General features: G+C 45.0%; 1 protein-coding gene across 2 annotated transcripts; it reads left to right on the forward strand.

Annotated features, from left to right (window-relative positions):
- Positions 1 to 1,927: 1,927 nt before the first annotated feature.
- LOC311112908 (splicing factor 3B subunit 2-like) lies at positions 1,928 to 15,174 on the forward strand. Of its 2 annotated transcripts, none has more exons than XM_084156047.1 (22): positions 1,928 to 2,128; positions 2,658 to 2,704; positions 2,823 to 2,906; positions 3,145 to 3,372; positions 3,920 to 3,970; positions 4,185 to 4,308; positions 6,058 to 6,230; positions 6,739 to 6,847; positions 7,205 to 7,302; positions 7,686 to 7,886; positions 8,186 to 8,299; positions 8,563 to 8,643; positions 8,876 to 9,103; positions 10,410 to 10,559; positions 10,856 to 10,945; positions 11,146 to 11,253; positions 11,647 to 11,754; positions 11,950 to 12,092; positions 12,293 to 12,394; positions 12,814 to 12,913; positions 13,463 to 13,654; positions 14,661 to 15,174. In XM_084156047.1, the coding sequence occupies exons 1-22, from the start codon at positions 1,999 to 2,001 to the stop codon at positions 14,730 to 14,732; spliced, it is 2,733 nt and encodes a 910-aa protein (XP_084012173.1). In that variant the 5' UTR covers positions 1,928 to 1,998; the 3' UTR covers positions 14,733 to 15,174. The 2 variants fall into 2 exon arrangements, with proteins under 2 accessions (XP_084012173.1, XP_084012174.1); XM_084156048.1 differs by having other exon boundaries at positions 1,949 to 2,128; positions 2,823 to 2,882.
- Positions 15,175 to 16,471: the final 1,297 nt, after the last annotated feature.

Raw genomic sequence — 16,471 nt, forward strand, 5'->3', positions numbered from 1 at the left:
TGAGTTCTTCAGTAAGGCTATTCTACTGCCAATGTTTGTCTATGGATGTTGCATGGCTGTGTGCTCGATTTTATACACCTGTCACTAACGGGTGTGGCTAAAATAGCCGAATCCACTCATTTGATGGGGTGTCCACATACTTCTGTATAAATAGTGTATGTATAGGGGTAAGGTGACTAGGCATCAGGATATATGATAAACAGAGTAGCAGCAGCGTATAATATGATGATTGTATGTGAGTGGGTGTGCATGTGTGTAGAGTCAGTATAAATGTATATGCATAATATGTGTGTGAGAGCAAATTATGGCATGAGTGTTTGTGTGTGTTGGTGTGTCAGTGTGCATGAGTGTATAGGGCCCTGTGAGTGTGCAAAGAGAGTACAAAAATAAAATACAAGGGTCAACTCAGATAGTCCATTGTTAGCTATTTAGTTAGCTATTTAGTTAGCTCTTTAGCAGTCTTATGGCTTGGGGATAGCTGTTCAAGAGCCTGTTGGTGTCTTATGGCTTGGGGATAGCTGTTCAAGAGCCTGTTTGTGTCAGACTTGATGCACTGGTACCGCTTGCCATGGGGAAGCAGAGAGAACAGTCTATGGCTTGGGTGGCTGGAGTTTTTAATGATTTTCTGGCCCTTCCCTTCACACCCCCTGATATAGAGGTCGTGGATGGCAGGGCCAACTTTTAGAATTTGGAATATTGTTCTAATTACATTTACATTTACATCATTTAGCAGACGCTCTTATCCAGAGCGACTTACAAATTGGTGCATTCAACTTATGATAGCAAGTGGGACAACCACGTTTTTCTTCTTTTTTTTATGGGGGGGTGGGGGAGGGGGGGTAGAAGGATTACTTTATACTATTCCAGGTATTCCTTAAAGACGTAGGGTTTCAAGTGTCTCCGGAAGGTGGTCAGTGACTCCGCTGTCCTGGCGTCGTGGGGGAGCTTGTTCCACCATTGGGGTGCCAGAGCAGCGAATAGCTTTGACTGGGCTGAGTAGGAACTGTGCTTCCGTAGAGGTAGGGGGGCTAGCAGGCCAGAGGTGTATGAACGTAGTGCCCTCGTTTGGGTGTAGGGTCTGATCAGAGCCTGAAGGTAAGGAGGTGCCGTTCCCCTCACAGCTCAGTAGGAAATCACCATGGTCTTGTAGCAGATGTGAGCCTCAACTGGAAGCCAGTGGAGTGTGCGGAGGAGCGGAGTGACATGAGAGAACTTGGGAAGGTCGAACACCAGATGGGCTGTGGCGTTCTGGATAAATTGTAGGGGTTTAATGGCACAGGCAGGGAGCCCAGCCAACAGCGAGTTGCAGTAATCCAGACGGGAGATGACAAGTGCCTGGATTAGGACCTGTGCCGCTTTCTGTGTAAGGTAGGGTCGTACTCTGCGAATGTTGTAGAGCATGAATCTGCAGGATCGGGTCACCGCTTTGATGTTAGCAGAGAACGACAGGGTGTTGTCCAGGGTCACGCCAAGGCTCTTTGCACTCTGGGAGGAGGACACAATGAAGTTGTCAACCGTGATGGCGAGATCATGGAGCGGGCAGTCCTTCCCAGGGAGGAAGAGCAGCTCCGTCTTGCCGAGGTTCAGCTTGAGGTGGTGATCTGACATCCACACTGATATGTCTGCCAGACATGCAGAGATGCGATTCGCATATGGGGAATAGTTACATTGTAACTATTCCCCATATAATATTATATTCCACATATAATATTCCCCATATACATGGCTGCCATAGAATGTTGTAGTGTCGTGTAAATGCATCATAATGCAGAAACTGTATTGTCCCAACTCTCCAAATACATGGCTCTGCTCCCACCTAGTGGTTGTAATTTGGAAACGCAGTTATTCCTCCTACCACTGACTACATTACCCAGAGTTCTCCAACTGCTTCTTCCATTGAACTGAGTTTTCCCATCGTGCCTTTCGAGATTCGTCGGGTTCTCTTTGCTCTCGTGTCCGTTGTTTCTGTAGAGAGCCATTGATCGGTAGAATTTCAACATGGCATCCGACGGACCGCCGGGGACCGAACCTATGCCCTCCGATTTGGGGAGCTCTGTGGCGGCCCTCAATACATGGAGCAACCCGGAGCTTCAAGCCAAGCTAGGCGAGCTAGGCGCACCCAACATGGGTAGGAAGTCGGAGCAGCAAGCTTTGAATTGACGAATGCGTACATTGTGTGTAGCTTGTTGCTACAGGGGGCATGTTATGTAGCTAACTGTAGCGTGTTGCTAACAGGCTAGCCATATTTAGTTCCGCGGCAAGTTAGCTAGCTAGCTACATAGCAGGCCTTCATGGAAGTAAAGGAAAGTGCAAATGATCAGCTAGCTACCTACACAATTATTATATTAAAAGTTTATGTTCACCACCTCTACGAGGAGGATTTTGCTTACGAATGTCCCTTCGTTAGCTAGCTAACTAGTCAATTTGATTGATAGGTAACAGTTAATCAATCAATGTGTTTTGGTTGGGTGTTTAATAACTGATAAGCAAAAGTGATGTTGTCAGCATCGGTGCATGAATTTAAGTTGAATTTAAACTTCTTATACGAGTTGTAATTAAGTCATTGTTTGTTGTTGTTGTCCTATGTTAGTTGGTTGTGCTATGTTAGTTGTAGTGTTCATTGTTGGTTTACAGTTAATATTTTTCTCTGTCCTTAGGTCCCAGAGAGGAGATGCTGGACAGGCTCAAGGGATACATGATGCAGGTCAGTTGTGGGGGTGTGTGTGTGTGTTGACGTGCGTGTGTGAGAGGGAGAGTGGAGTGTACTGCATCTGTCAATATGATCCATTGATCGTGTGTATCTGTGTTTTTTTCTCACTCAGACTGGAATGATGCTCAGCAAACCCAACCTAGGGGGTGATGATAAACCTATGACCCCGCAGGTCAGCACCAACAGACCCTATAAGGTTTTTATACGGTCTAATCTAATCTCATTCTTACATTTCATCACTGTGATTATTTAGCTATAAACTCTGCAGTAGTTCATCAGTCTGTCATGAAAAGGGCCAGGAGTTTTACCTTGACTGTGTGATCTGACCAGGAATAACTGAGTTTTCCTGGTTATCTCACATGGTCCAGGAAAAAACAATTACCGTCATCAAAAACAACTTAACCGACAACCAGCCTTCCCTCTTCCTCCCCCAGATGCCAGGAATTCCCCCCATGCCCCCAATGCCCATGCCCCCCATGCCTCCTGGTATGGGTATGCTCCAGGCGATGAGCATGATGGCAGGTGGCCCCCCTCCCCCAGGGATGCGTATGGGCATGGAGCCTCCAGGCATGCCCCCCGGCCTCTCCCAGGAGGACCAGCTGAAGATGGTGCAGCAGAGGGCTGCCATGATGATGCAGCACGAGGAGAGGGCCAAGCAGCAGGTATGATCTTGGCCTGTATTCACTAAGCCTCTCGGAGTAGCAGTGCTGGTCTAGGATCAGTCTTTTAGATTATAATGACTGAAGAGCGTATGGACAGATAAGACCTTATCCTAGACTCCTACTCTGAGAGGAGTAGGATGTTGAATTGTCAAATACACCCCATAGGTGCCTTGAAATGTGTTGTTTTACAGGGTCAGCCATAGCAGTACGTCGACCCTGGAGCAAATTAGTGTTAAGTGCCTTGCTCAAGGGCACATCAACAGATTTTTCACCTTGTCGGCTCGGGTATTCGAACCAGCAACCTGTCGGTTACTGGCCCAACGCTCTAACTGCTACGCTACGTGTCGCAGGTGTATGGCCCCAGACCACAGGAGAAGGTTTATAAATTGTGCCCTGAGTTTTACCTGAGTAAGGAAAGTCTCCAGGCCCTAGTTGTAAGGTAGTCTGCCTTCTATTGTAATGGGAAGGAAGAGGGCTTCTGGTATAGATGTTCAGTTGGTGATACATAGTTTCAAAAGTTGACATTTTGTGTGTGTGTGTATTTCAGGGCGATTCCCGTGCTATGGAAGAGCAGGAACTTCTGGAGCAGCAGAAAAGGGTGGGGACTGGAGAAGACAGATTTTCATGTCTTTCTCCCATCTTAATGATTCATCGGTAGTGTTGTGTCACAACCAATCCCAAAGTTATCATACAGCCCCTTTACCTTGCTTGGAAGTTGAAACATATCTCACATCTGTCTCTCTTCCCTCTCTCCTCCCTCCACTCTTCCCTCTCTCCTCCCTCCACTCTTCCCTCTCTCCTCCCTCCGTCAGGCGGCGGTGATGCTGGAGAATGAGAGGCAGCAGGAGCTGGCTAAGAGGCAGCATGGAGGACCAGGGCCCAGGATGTCTGACCCGGGGTCACGACCCCCTGGCATGATGCCCCCCATGATGAGAGGTCAGTCCTTGGCCTGCCATCAACACTAAAATGTCAATCCTAACTTCCAATACAACTTTGTCCCTCAAGGGGGAATTGATTTGTATACTGCACACACTTTTTAGACAACATACAGTGCCTTCGGAAAGTATTCAGACCCCTTATTCGTTTCCACATTTTGTAATGTTACAGCCTTATTCTAAAATGGAATTAATACATATAAATCCTCAGCAATCTACACACAATACCTCATAATGACAAAGCAAAAACAGGTTTTTAGATTTAAAAATAAAAATGTATTAAAAATAAAAATAGTTAAGTATTCAGACCCTTTGAGACTCGAAATTAAGCTCAGATGCATCCTGTTTCCATTGATCATGTGCCTTGCTCATGATTGGACATGATTTGGAAAGGCACACACCTGTCTATATAAGGTCCCACAGTGGACAGAGCAAAAACCAAGCCATAAGGTCGAAGGAATTGTCTGAAGAGCTCCGAGACAGGATTATGTCGAGGCACAGGTCTGGGGAAGGGTACCAAAAAATGTCTGCAGCGTTGAAGATCCCCAAGAACACAGTGGCCTCCATCATTCTTAAATGGAAAATTTTGAACCCCCAAGACTCTTCCTAAAGCTGGCCGAACTGAGGAATCGAGGGAGAAGGGCCTTGGTCAGGGAGGTGACCAAGAACCCAATTGTCACTCTGACAGAGCTCTAGAGTTCCTCTGTGGAGATGGAAGAAACTTCCGGAAAGACAACCATCTCTGCAGTACTCCACCAATCAGGCCTTTATGGTAGCAGTGCTACCACTGCTCAATAAAAGGCACATGAAATCCCGCTTGGAGTTTGCCAAAAGGCACCTAAAGACTGTCAGACCATGAGAAACAAGATTGAACTCTTTGGCCTGAATGCCAAGTGTCTGGAGGAAACCAGGCACCATCCCTACGGTGAAGCATGGTGGTGGAAGCATTATGCTGTGGGGTGTTTTTCATGGACTGGGAGACCAGTCAGGATCGAGGGAGAGATGAACGGAGCGAAGTGCAGAGAGATCCTTGATGAAAACCTGCTCCAGAGCAAGATTCACCTTACAACAGGACAACGACCCTAAGCCCACAGCCAAGACAATGCAGGAGTGGCTTCGGGACAAGTCTCTGAATGTCCTTGAGTGGCCCAGCCAGAGCCCGGACTTGAACCCGATCGGACATCTCTGGAGAGACATTGAAAATAGCTGTGCAGCGACGCTCCCCATCCAACCTGACAGAGCTTGAGAGGATCTGCAGAGAAGAATGGGAGAAACTCCCCAAATACAGGTGTGCCAAGCTTGTAGCGTCATACCCAAGAAGACTCAAGGCTGTAATCACTGCCAAAGGTGCTTCAACAAAGTACTGAGTAAAGGGTCTGAATAATTATGTAAATGTGATATTTCTGTTTTTTATTTTTTGTAAATGTTTTTGCTTTGTCATTATGTGGTATTGTGTGTAGATTGATGAGGGGGTGGGGGGGAAACCAATTATCAATTTTAGAATAAGGCTGTAACCTAACAACATGTGGAAAAGGTCAAGGGGTGTGAATACTTTCCGAATGCACTGTATATTCCCACATAGTCACCCATATTGGCTTAACACAGTCACTCTCCCAAGCTAAACATATCCAATGTCATTCCTTTCATTTTTAAGAACAGTGTGAAGGCAGTTATGTCTGGAAAGCTGTTGTGTTGATGGTGACACTCACCTGGTACATTGGTGTCAGTTGAGATCTGGGTTTTGTTGTAGGTGTGAACCCTGGTGGAATGAACCCACCCCCTCCTGGAATGAATCCTGGTGGAATGAACCCACCCCCTCCTGGAATGAATCCTGGTGGAATGAACCCACCCCCTCCTGGAATGTCCATGATGCATACCCAGAGACAGAGAGTTCCCCCTCCACCCGGAGAGGACGCCAGAGAGGTATAGAACCACAATGTTTCCCCCACCGCTGCTAAATCGTTGCCGCCACTCCCAAAAATATAATAAAATATATATTATAATTTTTTGTTAGAAAATAATTTTTGGGATGGTAAAAAGTTTTCTGTGTACATTTTAAATGACTAAAACCAGATATAATGTATGTTGAAAAGATAGAGGAGCAAGATCTTTTTCAACAAGATCGTCTTTGAGAACTAAAGATCACCAAAATAAAAACTTCAACGTTAGGGAGAATCTAAAATTACAAAAATGTCATGGCATGGGGCCCACATGGATTTTGTTATAATGGTTGAGTCACTCAGATAGCATAAGAACACAGCACAATACAACTGCAGGAAATTAGCTTTAAAACAAAATATTTGTGTCTGTGGCCAAGAGAACGGCCGCTAACATTTTCTGTCGGAGACGGTGCCATTGGCCACGCCCACCAACACACTAACTTTGCCATCCATCTAATCTCTGTATTCCTGGCTCTGTGTGTGTGTGGCAGGTGTGGCAGGGAGAGGATGTGGGCGTCGGTCCTAAGATCCCCCAGGCTCTGGAGAAGATTCTCCAGCTGAAGGAGATCAGGCAGGAACAGCTCGGTGCTGCCACCACAGGTCAGAACATGAAACTACACACTGGAGGAAAGTCTGGAGTTGGAGTGCTGATTTAGGATCAGTTTAGATTTTTAAGATCAGAATTAATAAATCAGAACTACTACTTTGAGACGCTTTGTGAATAAAGGCCCAGATGCACCAAGAAGGCATGACTGAAACAGAAAAGACTAAACTAACTCTATTTAGTGAACACATTTCCTTGTAACGTTCAGTAAGTTAACATCAACTAAACCCCTAATGCTCATGGTATCATCCCAATGGAACTACTGCAGTCTTAGTAATATTTTCCTGGGTTAAGAGCCCTGTTGGACCTTGAACTTGCCAGTGAATGTTCTCTCTGTGTTTTCTACCTTCCAGAAGAGGAGGAGGAGAGCCCAGAGATGGAGATGAACATGTCCTCCACCGCCGTCCTGTCTGAGACTGAAGATGACGACGGTTCTCTCTCTAAGAAAGACGTGAGTGTTGTATTAATTCACACCTCATCCCTCCTGCTGTCTTTGGGAGAAACTCAATTGTGTTTCCTTGATTCCTCGTGTCCTCTCGCCGCTTCCTCGAAAGGCATCGGAGGATAATGTCAGAGGGGAGGAACCTTGGATATTTTCCTCCAATGTGTTTTAAGAAGGATGCGAGGAGAGAGGCCGTGAGGAGTCAAGAACAGACCAATGAGATTCACCCTGTTGCTCCTGAAGCTCAGAGGGTCAGGGGTCAAGTTGGCATGACTCTCCTATTGATAACCTGCTTGATAGGGAAGGTTCTGTTTCAATCGACATAAGCTCTTAGCAGCATGAGGAGTCGGAAATGGTGTCAGTTTTTAACTTTTTCATTCTCCCCTTCTCAGAAAAACCGTAAGCGCAGGAACCGTAAGAAGAAGAACAAGAAGAGGCGTGAGCAGGAGAAGAGGGTGCAGGCTGAGGAGAAGAAAGAGGAGGATGGAGAGAAGGAGAAGGAGCCTGAGGTGGAGATAGAGTACGTTACAGAGGAACCGGAGATCTACGATCCTAACTTCATCTTCTTCAAGAGGATCTTTGAGGCCTTCAAGGTGCGGGCCTCCATTTTAGAAATTGGCTGATTCTTTATGAAAAATTTGTCAAAACATCCTAGAGATGTGTTATTCTTCATATTTATTTAGCGTTTTAATGGCTGAATATGGAAGTAAAATCGTAACATTAGGTTGAATGTACTCACCAGTTCTGAGCGCAGTGGTTTCAAGAACCTCTTAACACACAGGAAAGTGAAATACTATTTGTTGTTGTGTTGATTTAACAATGGAATCTGTTTGCACGTTAGTTATTTGCTAACAGCTCTAATTAACTGTGTTTGTGTCCATCCTTCTGTCAGCTGACTGATGACGTGAAGAAAGAGCAGGAGAAGGAACCGGAGAAGGAGCCGGCTCCTCTAATGAAGAAGAAGGGATTAGTGGAGGAAAGGAAAGACAGTGATGACAGTGACGATGTTAGTATTCACCTCTCCTCTACTTTCTCTCCATTTCTGCGCTTGGATGGGAAAAAGTACTTTTCATACAGGACTGTTTTATATGCTGCTTCATCCTAATTCTCTACCCTAATGCCCTAAGTAGTGTGCACTTGTCTACTTCCATTCGGGGAGGAAAGGTGAAGGATTGGGACACAGAAAGAGTGTCATCTTCCAGTGCTCTCTCTTGAAGTGTTGACCTTGGAAGTTATACTCACTGTCGTTCCTCGTGTGTGTGTGTACAGGAGATCAGACCAGACGTTCCCAAGATGTCTAAGAAGAAGCTGAGGAGAATGAATAGACTAACTGTAGCTGAACTCAAACAGGTAATACATGCACCTGCTTCTTAGAGTTAGACATTATGTTTGTGCATGTGTACACCTGTGTATTGATTACGTTGGTGTGGAAGTTGTTCTGTGCCTAACACTTAATCATAAATGCTTGAGTCTATATGAGCTGATTCAGTTGGTGTGGGTGGTCACCGGAGATGTTTAAAAGGGAAAAAGCGATTGATAGAGATCTGTGTCCGGTATTGATTTTGACCCTGTCCTCCTCCAGTTGGTGGCGCGTCCTGACGTGGTGGAGATGCATGATGTGACGGCCCAGGAACCCAAGCTGCTGGTGCACCTGAAGGCCACCAGGAACACGGTGCCTGTCCCCCGACACTGGTGCTTCAAGAGGAAGTACCTCCAGGGCAAGAGGGGTATCGAGAAGCCCCCCTTCGAGCTGCCAGAGTTCATCAAGAGGACGGGCATCCAGGAGATGAGAGAAGCTTTACAGGAGAAAGTAGGTGGTTCTGTCCAATAGAGAGGTAGTAGAGAAGCTTTACAACAGAAAGTAGGTGGTTTTGTCCAATAGAGAGGTAGTAGAGAAGCTTTACAGGAGAAAGTAGGTGGTTCTGTCCAATAGAGAGGTAGTAGATAAGCTTTACAGGAGAAAGTAGGTGGTTCTGTCCAATAGAGAGGTCGTAGAGAAGCTTTACAACAGAAAGTAGGTGGTTCTGTCCAATAGAGAGGTCGTAGAGAAGCTTTACAACAGAAGGTAGGTGGTTCTGTCCAATAGAGAGGTCGTAGAGAAGCTTTACATCAGAAGGTAGGTGGTTCTGTCCAATAGAGAGGTAGTAGAGAAGCTTTACAACAGAAGGTAGGTGGTTCTGTCCAATAGAGAGGTAGTAGAGAAGCTTTACAGGAGAAAGTAGGTGGTTCTGTCCAATAGAGAGGTAGTAGAGAAGCTTTACAGGAGAAAGTAGGTGGTTCTGTCCAATAGAGAGGTCGTAGAGAAGCTTTACAACAGAAAGTAGGTGGTTCTGTCCAATAGAGAGGTCGTAGAGAAGCTTTACAGGAGAAAGTAGGTGGTTCTGTCCAATAGAGAGGTCGTAGAGAAGCTTTACAACAGAAAGTAGGTGGTTCTGTCCAATAGAGAGGTCGTAGAGAAGCTTTACAGGAGAAAGTAGGTGGTTCTGTCCAATAGAGAGGTAGTAGAGAAGCTTTACAACAGAAGGTAGGTGGTTCTGTCCAATAGAGAGGTAGTAGAGAAGCTTTACATCAGAAGGTAGGTGGTTCTGTCCAATAGAGAGGTCGTAGAGAAGCTTTACAGGAGAAAGTAGGTGGTTCTGTCCAATAGAGAGGTAGTAGAGAAGCTTTACAGGAGAAAGTAGGTGGTTCTGTCCAATAGAGAGGTCGTAGAGAAGCTTTACAGGAGAAAGTAGGTGGTTCTGTCCAATAGAGAGGTAGTAGAGCCAGATAGTAGCTGCACTGGCTGCTGGCCATAGGAGTGGTTCCAACTGGAAAAGGTGGGTGGGAGTAGTAGCACCCTAAATGGGCACAAGGGGGTGCTGGCTGTTAACACCATGGTCAACTTCCTGATAGATGCTCCAGGCCTTAGTTTTAGGCTAGCATGAGGAAAATGACAGTTTTATAGTATACAAACATGGCCTGTGTATATTTCTGTTTCACACCATGTTTACTTCAAGTTTATTAGAAAACGTCAGTACATAACAATTCAATATTTGTTACATAAACATCTCTCTAAAATAGACCACTGAAACACTTTGGCAGAAGTCACACTGAATGCCCTGGTACTCTGCTGACAGGAGGATGCTAAGACCATGAAGACCAAGATGAGGGAGAAGGTGCGTCCCAAGATGGGCAAGATCGACATCGACTACCAGAAGCTCCACGACGCCTTCTTCAAGTGGCAGATGAAGCCTAAACTCTCCATCCATGGTGACCTCTACTACGAGGTAAGGATGTCTGACAGCTCATTGGAGGGCTCAACTGTATACAGCATCTTACAACATCAACTCTGCTCCTACTTCCAAGAGCCTGTTGATTGGTTGGACCTTGAATGTAATAGTAGAGCTGCAATGTGTGGTTGGTTTGGGTTTCCCTCAATACTTCCTTGTTGTTGGGTCTTGAATGAACACTCGTGGTAGTCAGTGTACTCTGCTTTGGTGAATTGGTGTTAGGAATGAAATGTTGTTGATTCTTACATTCTCTGTTTCTCTCTCTTGCTCTCTCTCTCTCTCTCTCTCTACAGGGTAAAGAGTTTGAGACAAGGCTGAAGGAGAAGAAACCAGGTGATCTGTCAGATGAGCTGCGTATCGCTCTGGGTATGCCCGTTGGACCGGTGAGTTTTCCTGATGTTGTTGTCCCACTACTAAGGAAGCCTACAATCCCACTATCACCTTTAATATTATTGATATATGACTTTCTAATTATACTTTATTTTATTGAAGTATAATCATTTTATATTGATGATGTTCTACGATGTGCTACTGATGCACCATGGTCTTGTCCCATCACTAAAGTTGTTTCCCCCCCGTGTAGAACTCCCACAAGGTTCCCCCTCCCTGGCTGATCGCCATGCAGAGATACGGCCCCCCTCCCTCCTACCCCAACCTCAAGATCCCCGGGCTCAACTCACCCATCCCCGAGGTAATTCTGACATAACGCACATAGTTAGTCCCTTACTCAGACATAGGGCTCGATTCAATCCGTAGCGCTGAAGAGCTGTAAAGGCAATGTTCCAGAGAACACACGGTAAACGCTGTGTGTGTCGGATCAATCGGATATTACTTTAACATTTAAATCGCGCTACAACGCAGATCTTCAGCGCTACGGATTGAATCGAGCCCATACTCTTTAACAATTTACAATGTAATAAAAGTATTTATACTGTATATACATACTATATATTTTATACATATTGAAATATTGTATACTATTATACTAATATTACTGTATTGAAATGTTTCAGAATTGTGAAGCTTATTACACTGAGACCTTTATTGACTTCCCCCCACCTCTCTCCTGTTCTCTCTCTCTCAGAGCTGTTCGTTTGGTTACCATGCTGGTGGTTGGGGGAAGCCCCCTGTAGATGAGACAGGCAAGCCTCTGTACGGTGACGTGTTTGGGACCAACGCAGGAGACTTCCAGGTGAGATCTTCCTCATACCCCTGCCTGATTCCCCTCATATTGACCGTACACCCTTCATTTCCCATACAACACCACCATACATCTTTCCTCCGTACACTCACTACCACACGTTCCTGTATCTAACACACCAAAGGTCTGCTTTGAGCCAATGGCCTGTTAACTATTGTCCTAATGTCTATATGTTTCTGTGTGTAGGCTAAGGCGGAGGAGGAGGAGGTGGATCGTACGCCGTGGGGAGAGCTGGAGCCTTCAGACGAGGAGTCTTCCGAGGAAGAGGAGGAGGAGGAGAGTGATGAGGAGAAACCAGATGAAACGGGCTTCTTCACACCGGCAGACAGGTAGACATGTCGTTGACGGACTGTTTTAAACACATCAAGTTGACATGGACTTGAAATGAACCAGTCTCTCTATTCTGTTGGATCAATTAGCCATTGCTCACGTGTAAGAAAATACCGGTTGCCATTTGTAGTGGGTTGAGTGTGTTGTCTTGAATACAGTGATCAGTGTTTTATTAACTCAAAGCCTGTGTGTGTTCCAGTGGTCTGATCACTCCCGGAGGCTTCTCGTCCGTGCCTGCAGGTATGGAGACTCCAGAGCTCATTGAGCTGAGGAAGAAGAAAATCGAAGAGGCCATGGACGGGTGAGTGTGGCCAAGCATAGGCCATTCACTAGTATTTTGTTTGTGTGTCTTTCAACTGTATTGTGTGTTTGTGTGTCTTTCTACTGTATTGTGTGTTTGTGTGTCTTTCTACTGTATTGTGTGTTTGCGTCTCTTTCTACTGTATTGTGTGTTTGTCTCTTTCTACTGTATTGTGTGTTTGTCTCTTTCTACTGTATTGTGTGTTTGTCTCTTTCTACTGTATTGTGTGTTTGTGTCTCTTTCTACTGTATTGTGTGTTTGTGTCTCTTTCTACTGTATTGTGTGTTTGTATCTTTCTACTGTATTGTGTGTTTGTCTCTTTCTACTGTATTGTGTGTTTGTGTCTCTTTCTACTGTATTGTGTGTTTGTATCTTTCTACTGTATTGTGTGTTTGTAACACCAGTCTCTGTGTGTGTAGGAATGAGACTCCTCAGCTGTTCACGGTGCTCCCAGAGAGGAGGACGGGCTCTGGAGGAGCAGCCATGATGGCATCCACACACATCTACGACGTATCAGGGGTAAGGACAACAGCAAAAACACTGTGTTTGGACAAAGTCGCCATATCAGAAATGAACACCGCTTTCAGTACTTAACATACCAACCACTGGGATGTAGGCATGTTAACACTCGAACCCAAAACACAACACATAGTTAGTCCCTTACTCATATATACTTAGAACATATTTCAAAAACAGTCACATACGTGTATACACTGGTACTCAACCGCATGGCCTCTAACTGTGAGCTAGCTGGACCAGTAGACTTCCAGTCATTGCACAAACTATGTCCAACTTCCTTCTAAACTGCACGCAGAGACATACAAATGGTATCAATGAGTTCATCTGATTCTGGGGTAGTAGAAAATGTATTGCCAGAATATCGCACTATCCCTTTAAATACACTTTCATGGATGTACACTCATACACATCTATACACCTACATGATCTATACAACTCCCCCGCGCCCCACTTTTGGCCAAAAGCAGTACACTACAGGGAATAGGGTACTACTTCAGATGCCCTTCTTTGTATTCCGTCTGACCCCCTCTCTCTCCTCCTCCTCCCCAGGCCATGGCAGGTCGTAAGGCGGGCGGAGGCCAGGAGTTCCAGGGGGTAGAGGTGGCTCTGGCCCCGGAGGAGCTGGAGCTGGACCCCATGGCCATGACCCAGAAGTACGAGGAGCACGTCAGGAACCAGGAGGCCCAGGTGGAGAAGGAGGACTTCAGCGACATGGTGGCCGAGCACGCCGCCAAACAGAAGGTGAGACTGAGACACTGTAACTGTTCTGGCCATTTTGTTACGTTACAAAACATTTAGCTATGGTGCAAAGCGGTTTTGCTACGGTGTGCACTAATGAATACAACCCAGCTCCTTATGAGTGTTAGGTCTAGTAATTGATTACCACATCACCCTCCTAGTCACATTTCTACTCCTCCAGTACACTCATGCTCAGACTAAGAAAGATATGACAGTCAGAGAAGGCTATTCTAGCTGTGACTTGTACTAGACTAGGGAGTATACACACAGTAATGAGGATCTAGAAAGCCCTGAGGTGAATCTCAATGATGTGTTCTTGTATCTTCATGTCCCGTCTCCTCGTCTCAACACATTGCAAGAGAAGGTCAGTGGTTCCTCCCCTCGACCTTCTTCTCCAATGCGTTTTGAGAAGGATGCGAAGAAAGAGTCAAGGGAGTACAATTGATATGAACCCCTGGTTAGATATTGCTCTAGTTTAGCATTAGCATGAAATGGATTATGCCACCAGGGGCCAAGATGAGGGTAGGAGAATGTTGCACTGCATTGGAAAGGCTCTTTCTCTGGTTTTCAGTTCCATGTGTAGCAGCATAAATGAACACTAGATGGGAAGATTAGGATCTGTTTTTAGTAATTGTAGTTGAGTGATTTAGTCCTATTGAAACTTCATCTGAATCTTTTAGGAATGTTCTATTTAAAAAAAATCCACTTTCATAATAGCTGTTATTGCAAGGTCTTACTTTTTTATTTTTGAAATGTTCTCTCTAAGCTTATGAATATGGCCATCCTTCTGGGATATAAGTGTTTGAGTGTGAAAGCAGCGTGCACATGCCTCTCTCCTTCCTCTCACCCTTTTATCAGCCCTGCAACATGTTGTGACGGGGTTGGAGCAACTAGGAGTAATATGTCACTTTCACTAAGAGGAGTAGAAGGGTGAAAGAACCTCGTACGATAATTTTAAGCCTTTTCTTCTCCATTTCTCTCTTCGTCTCTCACTTTCTCCACCCCACAGCAAAAGAAGAGGAAGGCCCAGCCGCAAGACACGCGAGGCGGTGCCAAGAAATACAAAGAGTTCAAGTTTTAGACCAACAACATCACACCAGGAGGAACTGTGAAGAGAGGACAGGCCGAACAAGACGAGAACAGAGCTCAGATTTTAACGTAGAAGGAACCAGACCGTTTTACTACCACAAAACCATCCATTATTACAGTTTTCTTTTAATGACAATGATAATACGTGTCTGGCAGGGCTGGGGTCAATTCCATTTCAATTCCAGTCAATTCAGAAAGTAAACCAAATTCCAATTCCAAATGTTCCTAATTGAAGAGAATTGGAATTGGAATTGGAATTTGTGTACTTCAGGAATTGAAATGGAATTGAGCCCAACCCTGTGTTCTGGAGAACCACTGCCAGGTCTCCGCTGTATGCAGCATTTGTATAACCCGTCTATTCTATCCTGTGACTTATTTTTTCATGTAGCTGTGCTTTTCTGTTTTTGTAAATAAAAGACTCCATGTCAATCCAATCTATGGACCCAAATGGTTAATACATTAGAGTGTTCATTGTTTTTCCCCTGGCCATGTGACCTGGCCAATAACAAGTCAAGTCACATGGTGAGGGAGGAAAGACTGGGCCCTGCTGTACATTGCTATAGTAATTCCTTTAATGATCTAAAGCTTTAACACTGTGCTGATACATGGCTATATGAAGTCATACCTAGCATGACCAACCATGAGCTAACCTCATATACCACCTGACCAAGTCAAGGCTAGAGCTAAATTGACATAATAACAAGGTGTAGTTCTGGGTTAATCCACCAGGGGCTGACAGTGGATCCAGTGTGACAGTCACCTGATGTCTGGGAAACACTCACTGTGACCTAAATAACTGATAGTAGTAACCGCATGCTGACTCGGTCACTAGTGTACACACACACACACACACACAGTGAGGCTCCACTGCACCACAATGCCTGGCAGGCTTTCTGCAGTACCGTTCCAGGATTTGTCAGCCTAGCGTATGGTAGTCTGCTACATCGTCAAAGCCACTTTATACTAGAATGACTCATCTATGTATTACATAATACATGCCATTTAGCAGACGCTTTTATCCAAAGTGACTTAGTCATGCGTGCATACATTTTGAAGTATTGGTGGTCCCGGGAATCGAACCCACAGCCCATGCTCCACCAACTGAGCCATATAGGACCACATCGGCTAGGCTACTTGAAATACAGACATCTGCTAAATGACCACCATATTGTCATGAATTTAATGTATGACTGTTATTTATCGAATCAACTATGTTTAATTGTCACTCGATTAAATTAATCATCTAACAATTAACTAATTAGGAATTTGGGGCACCACGGAAGAAGTTGTTTAACGAGTTACCATCTCCCGAATTAAACTCTTAGATATATATATATACAGTGAGGGAAAAAAGTATTTGATCCCCCTCAATTGATTTGCATTTTAATAGGGGAAATAAGTATTTGACCCCCTCTCAATCAGAAAGATTTCTGGCTCCCAGGTGTCTTTTATACAGGTAACGAGCTGAGATTAGGAACCCACTCTTAAAGGGAGTGATCCTAATCTCAGTTTGTTATATGTATAAAAGACACCTGTCCACAGAAGCAATCAATCAATCAGATTCCAAACTCTCCACCATGGCCAAGACCAAAGAGCTCTCCAAGGATGTCAGGGACAAGATTGTAGACCTACACAAGGCTGGAATGGGCTACAAGACCATCGCCAAGCAGCTTGGTGAGAAGGTGACAACAGTTGGTGCGATTATTCGCAAATGGAAGAAACACAAAATAA

This window comes from Coregonus lavaretus (assembly GCF_964263955.1).
Source record: "Coregonus lavaretus genome assembly, chromosome: 39".
Lineage (NCBI taxonomy): Eukaryota > Metazoa > Chordata > Actinopteri > Salmoniformes > Salmonidae > Coregonus > Coregonus lavaretus.

Coding starts and splice junctions, on each gene's coding strand:
- LOC311112908 (XM_084156047.1), top strand. CDS start 1,999: ATGGCATCCGACGGACCGCCGGGGACCGAACCTATGCCCTCCGATTTG. Junction 12,914..13,462: donor ACATCTACGACGTATCAGGG/GTAAGGACAACA, acceptor CCTCCTCCCCAG/GCCATGGCAGGTCGTAAGGC. Junction 13,655..14,660: donor AGCACGCCGCCAAACAGAAG/GTGAGACTGAGA, acceptor TCCACCCCACAG/CAAAAGAAGAGGAAGGCCCA.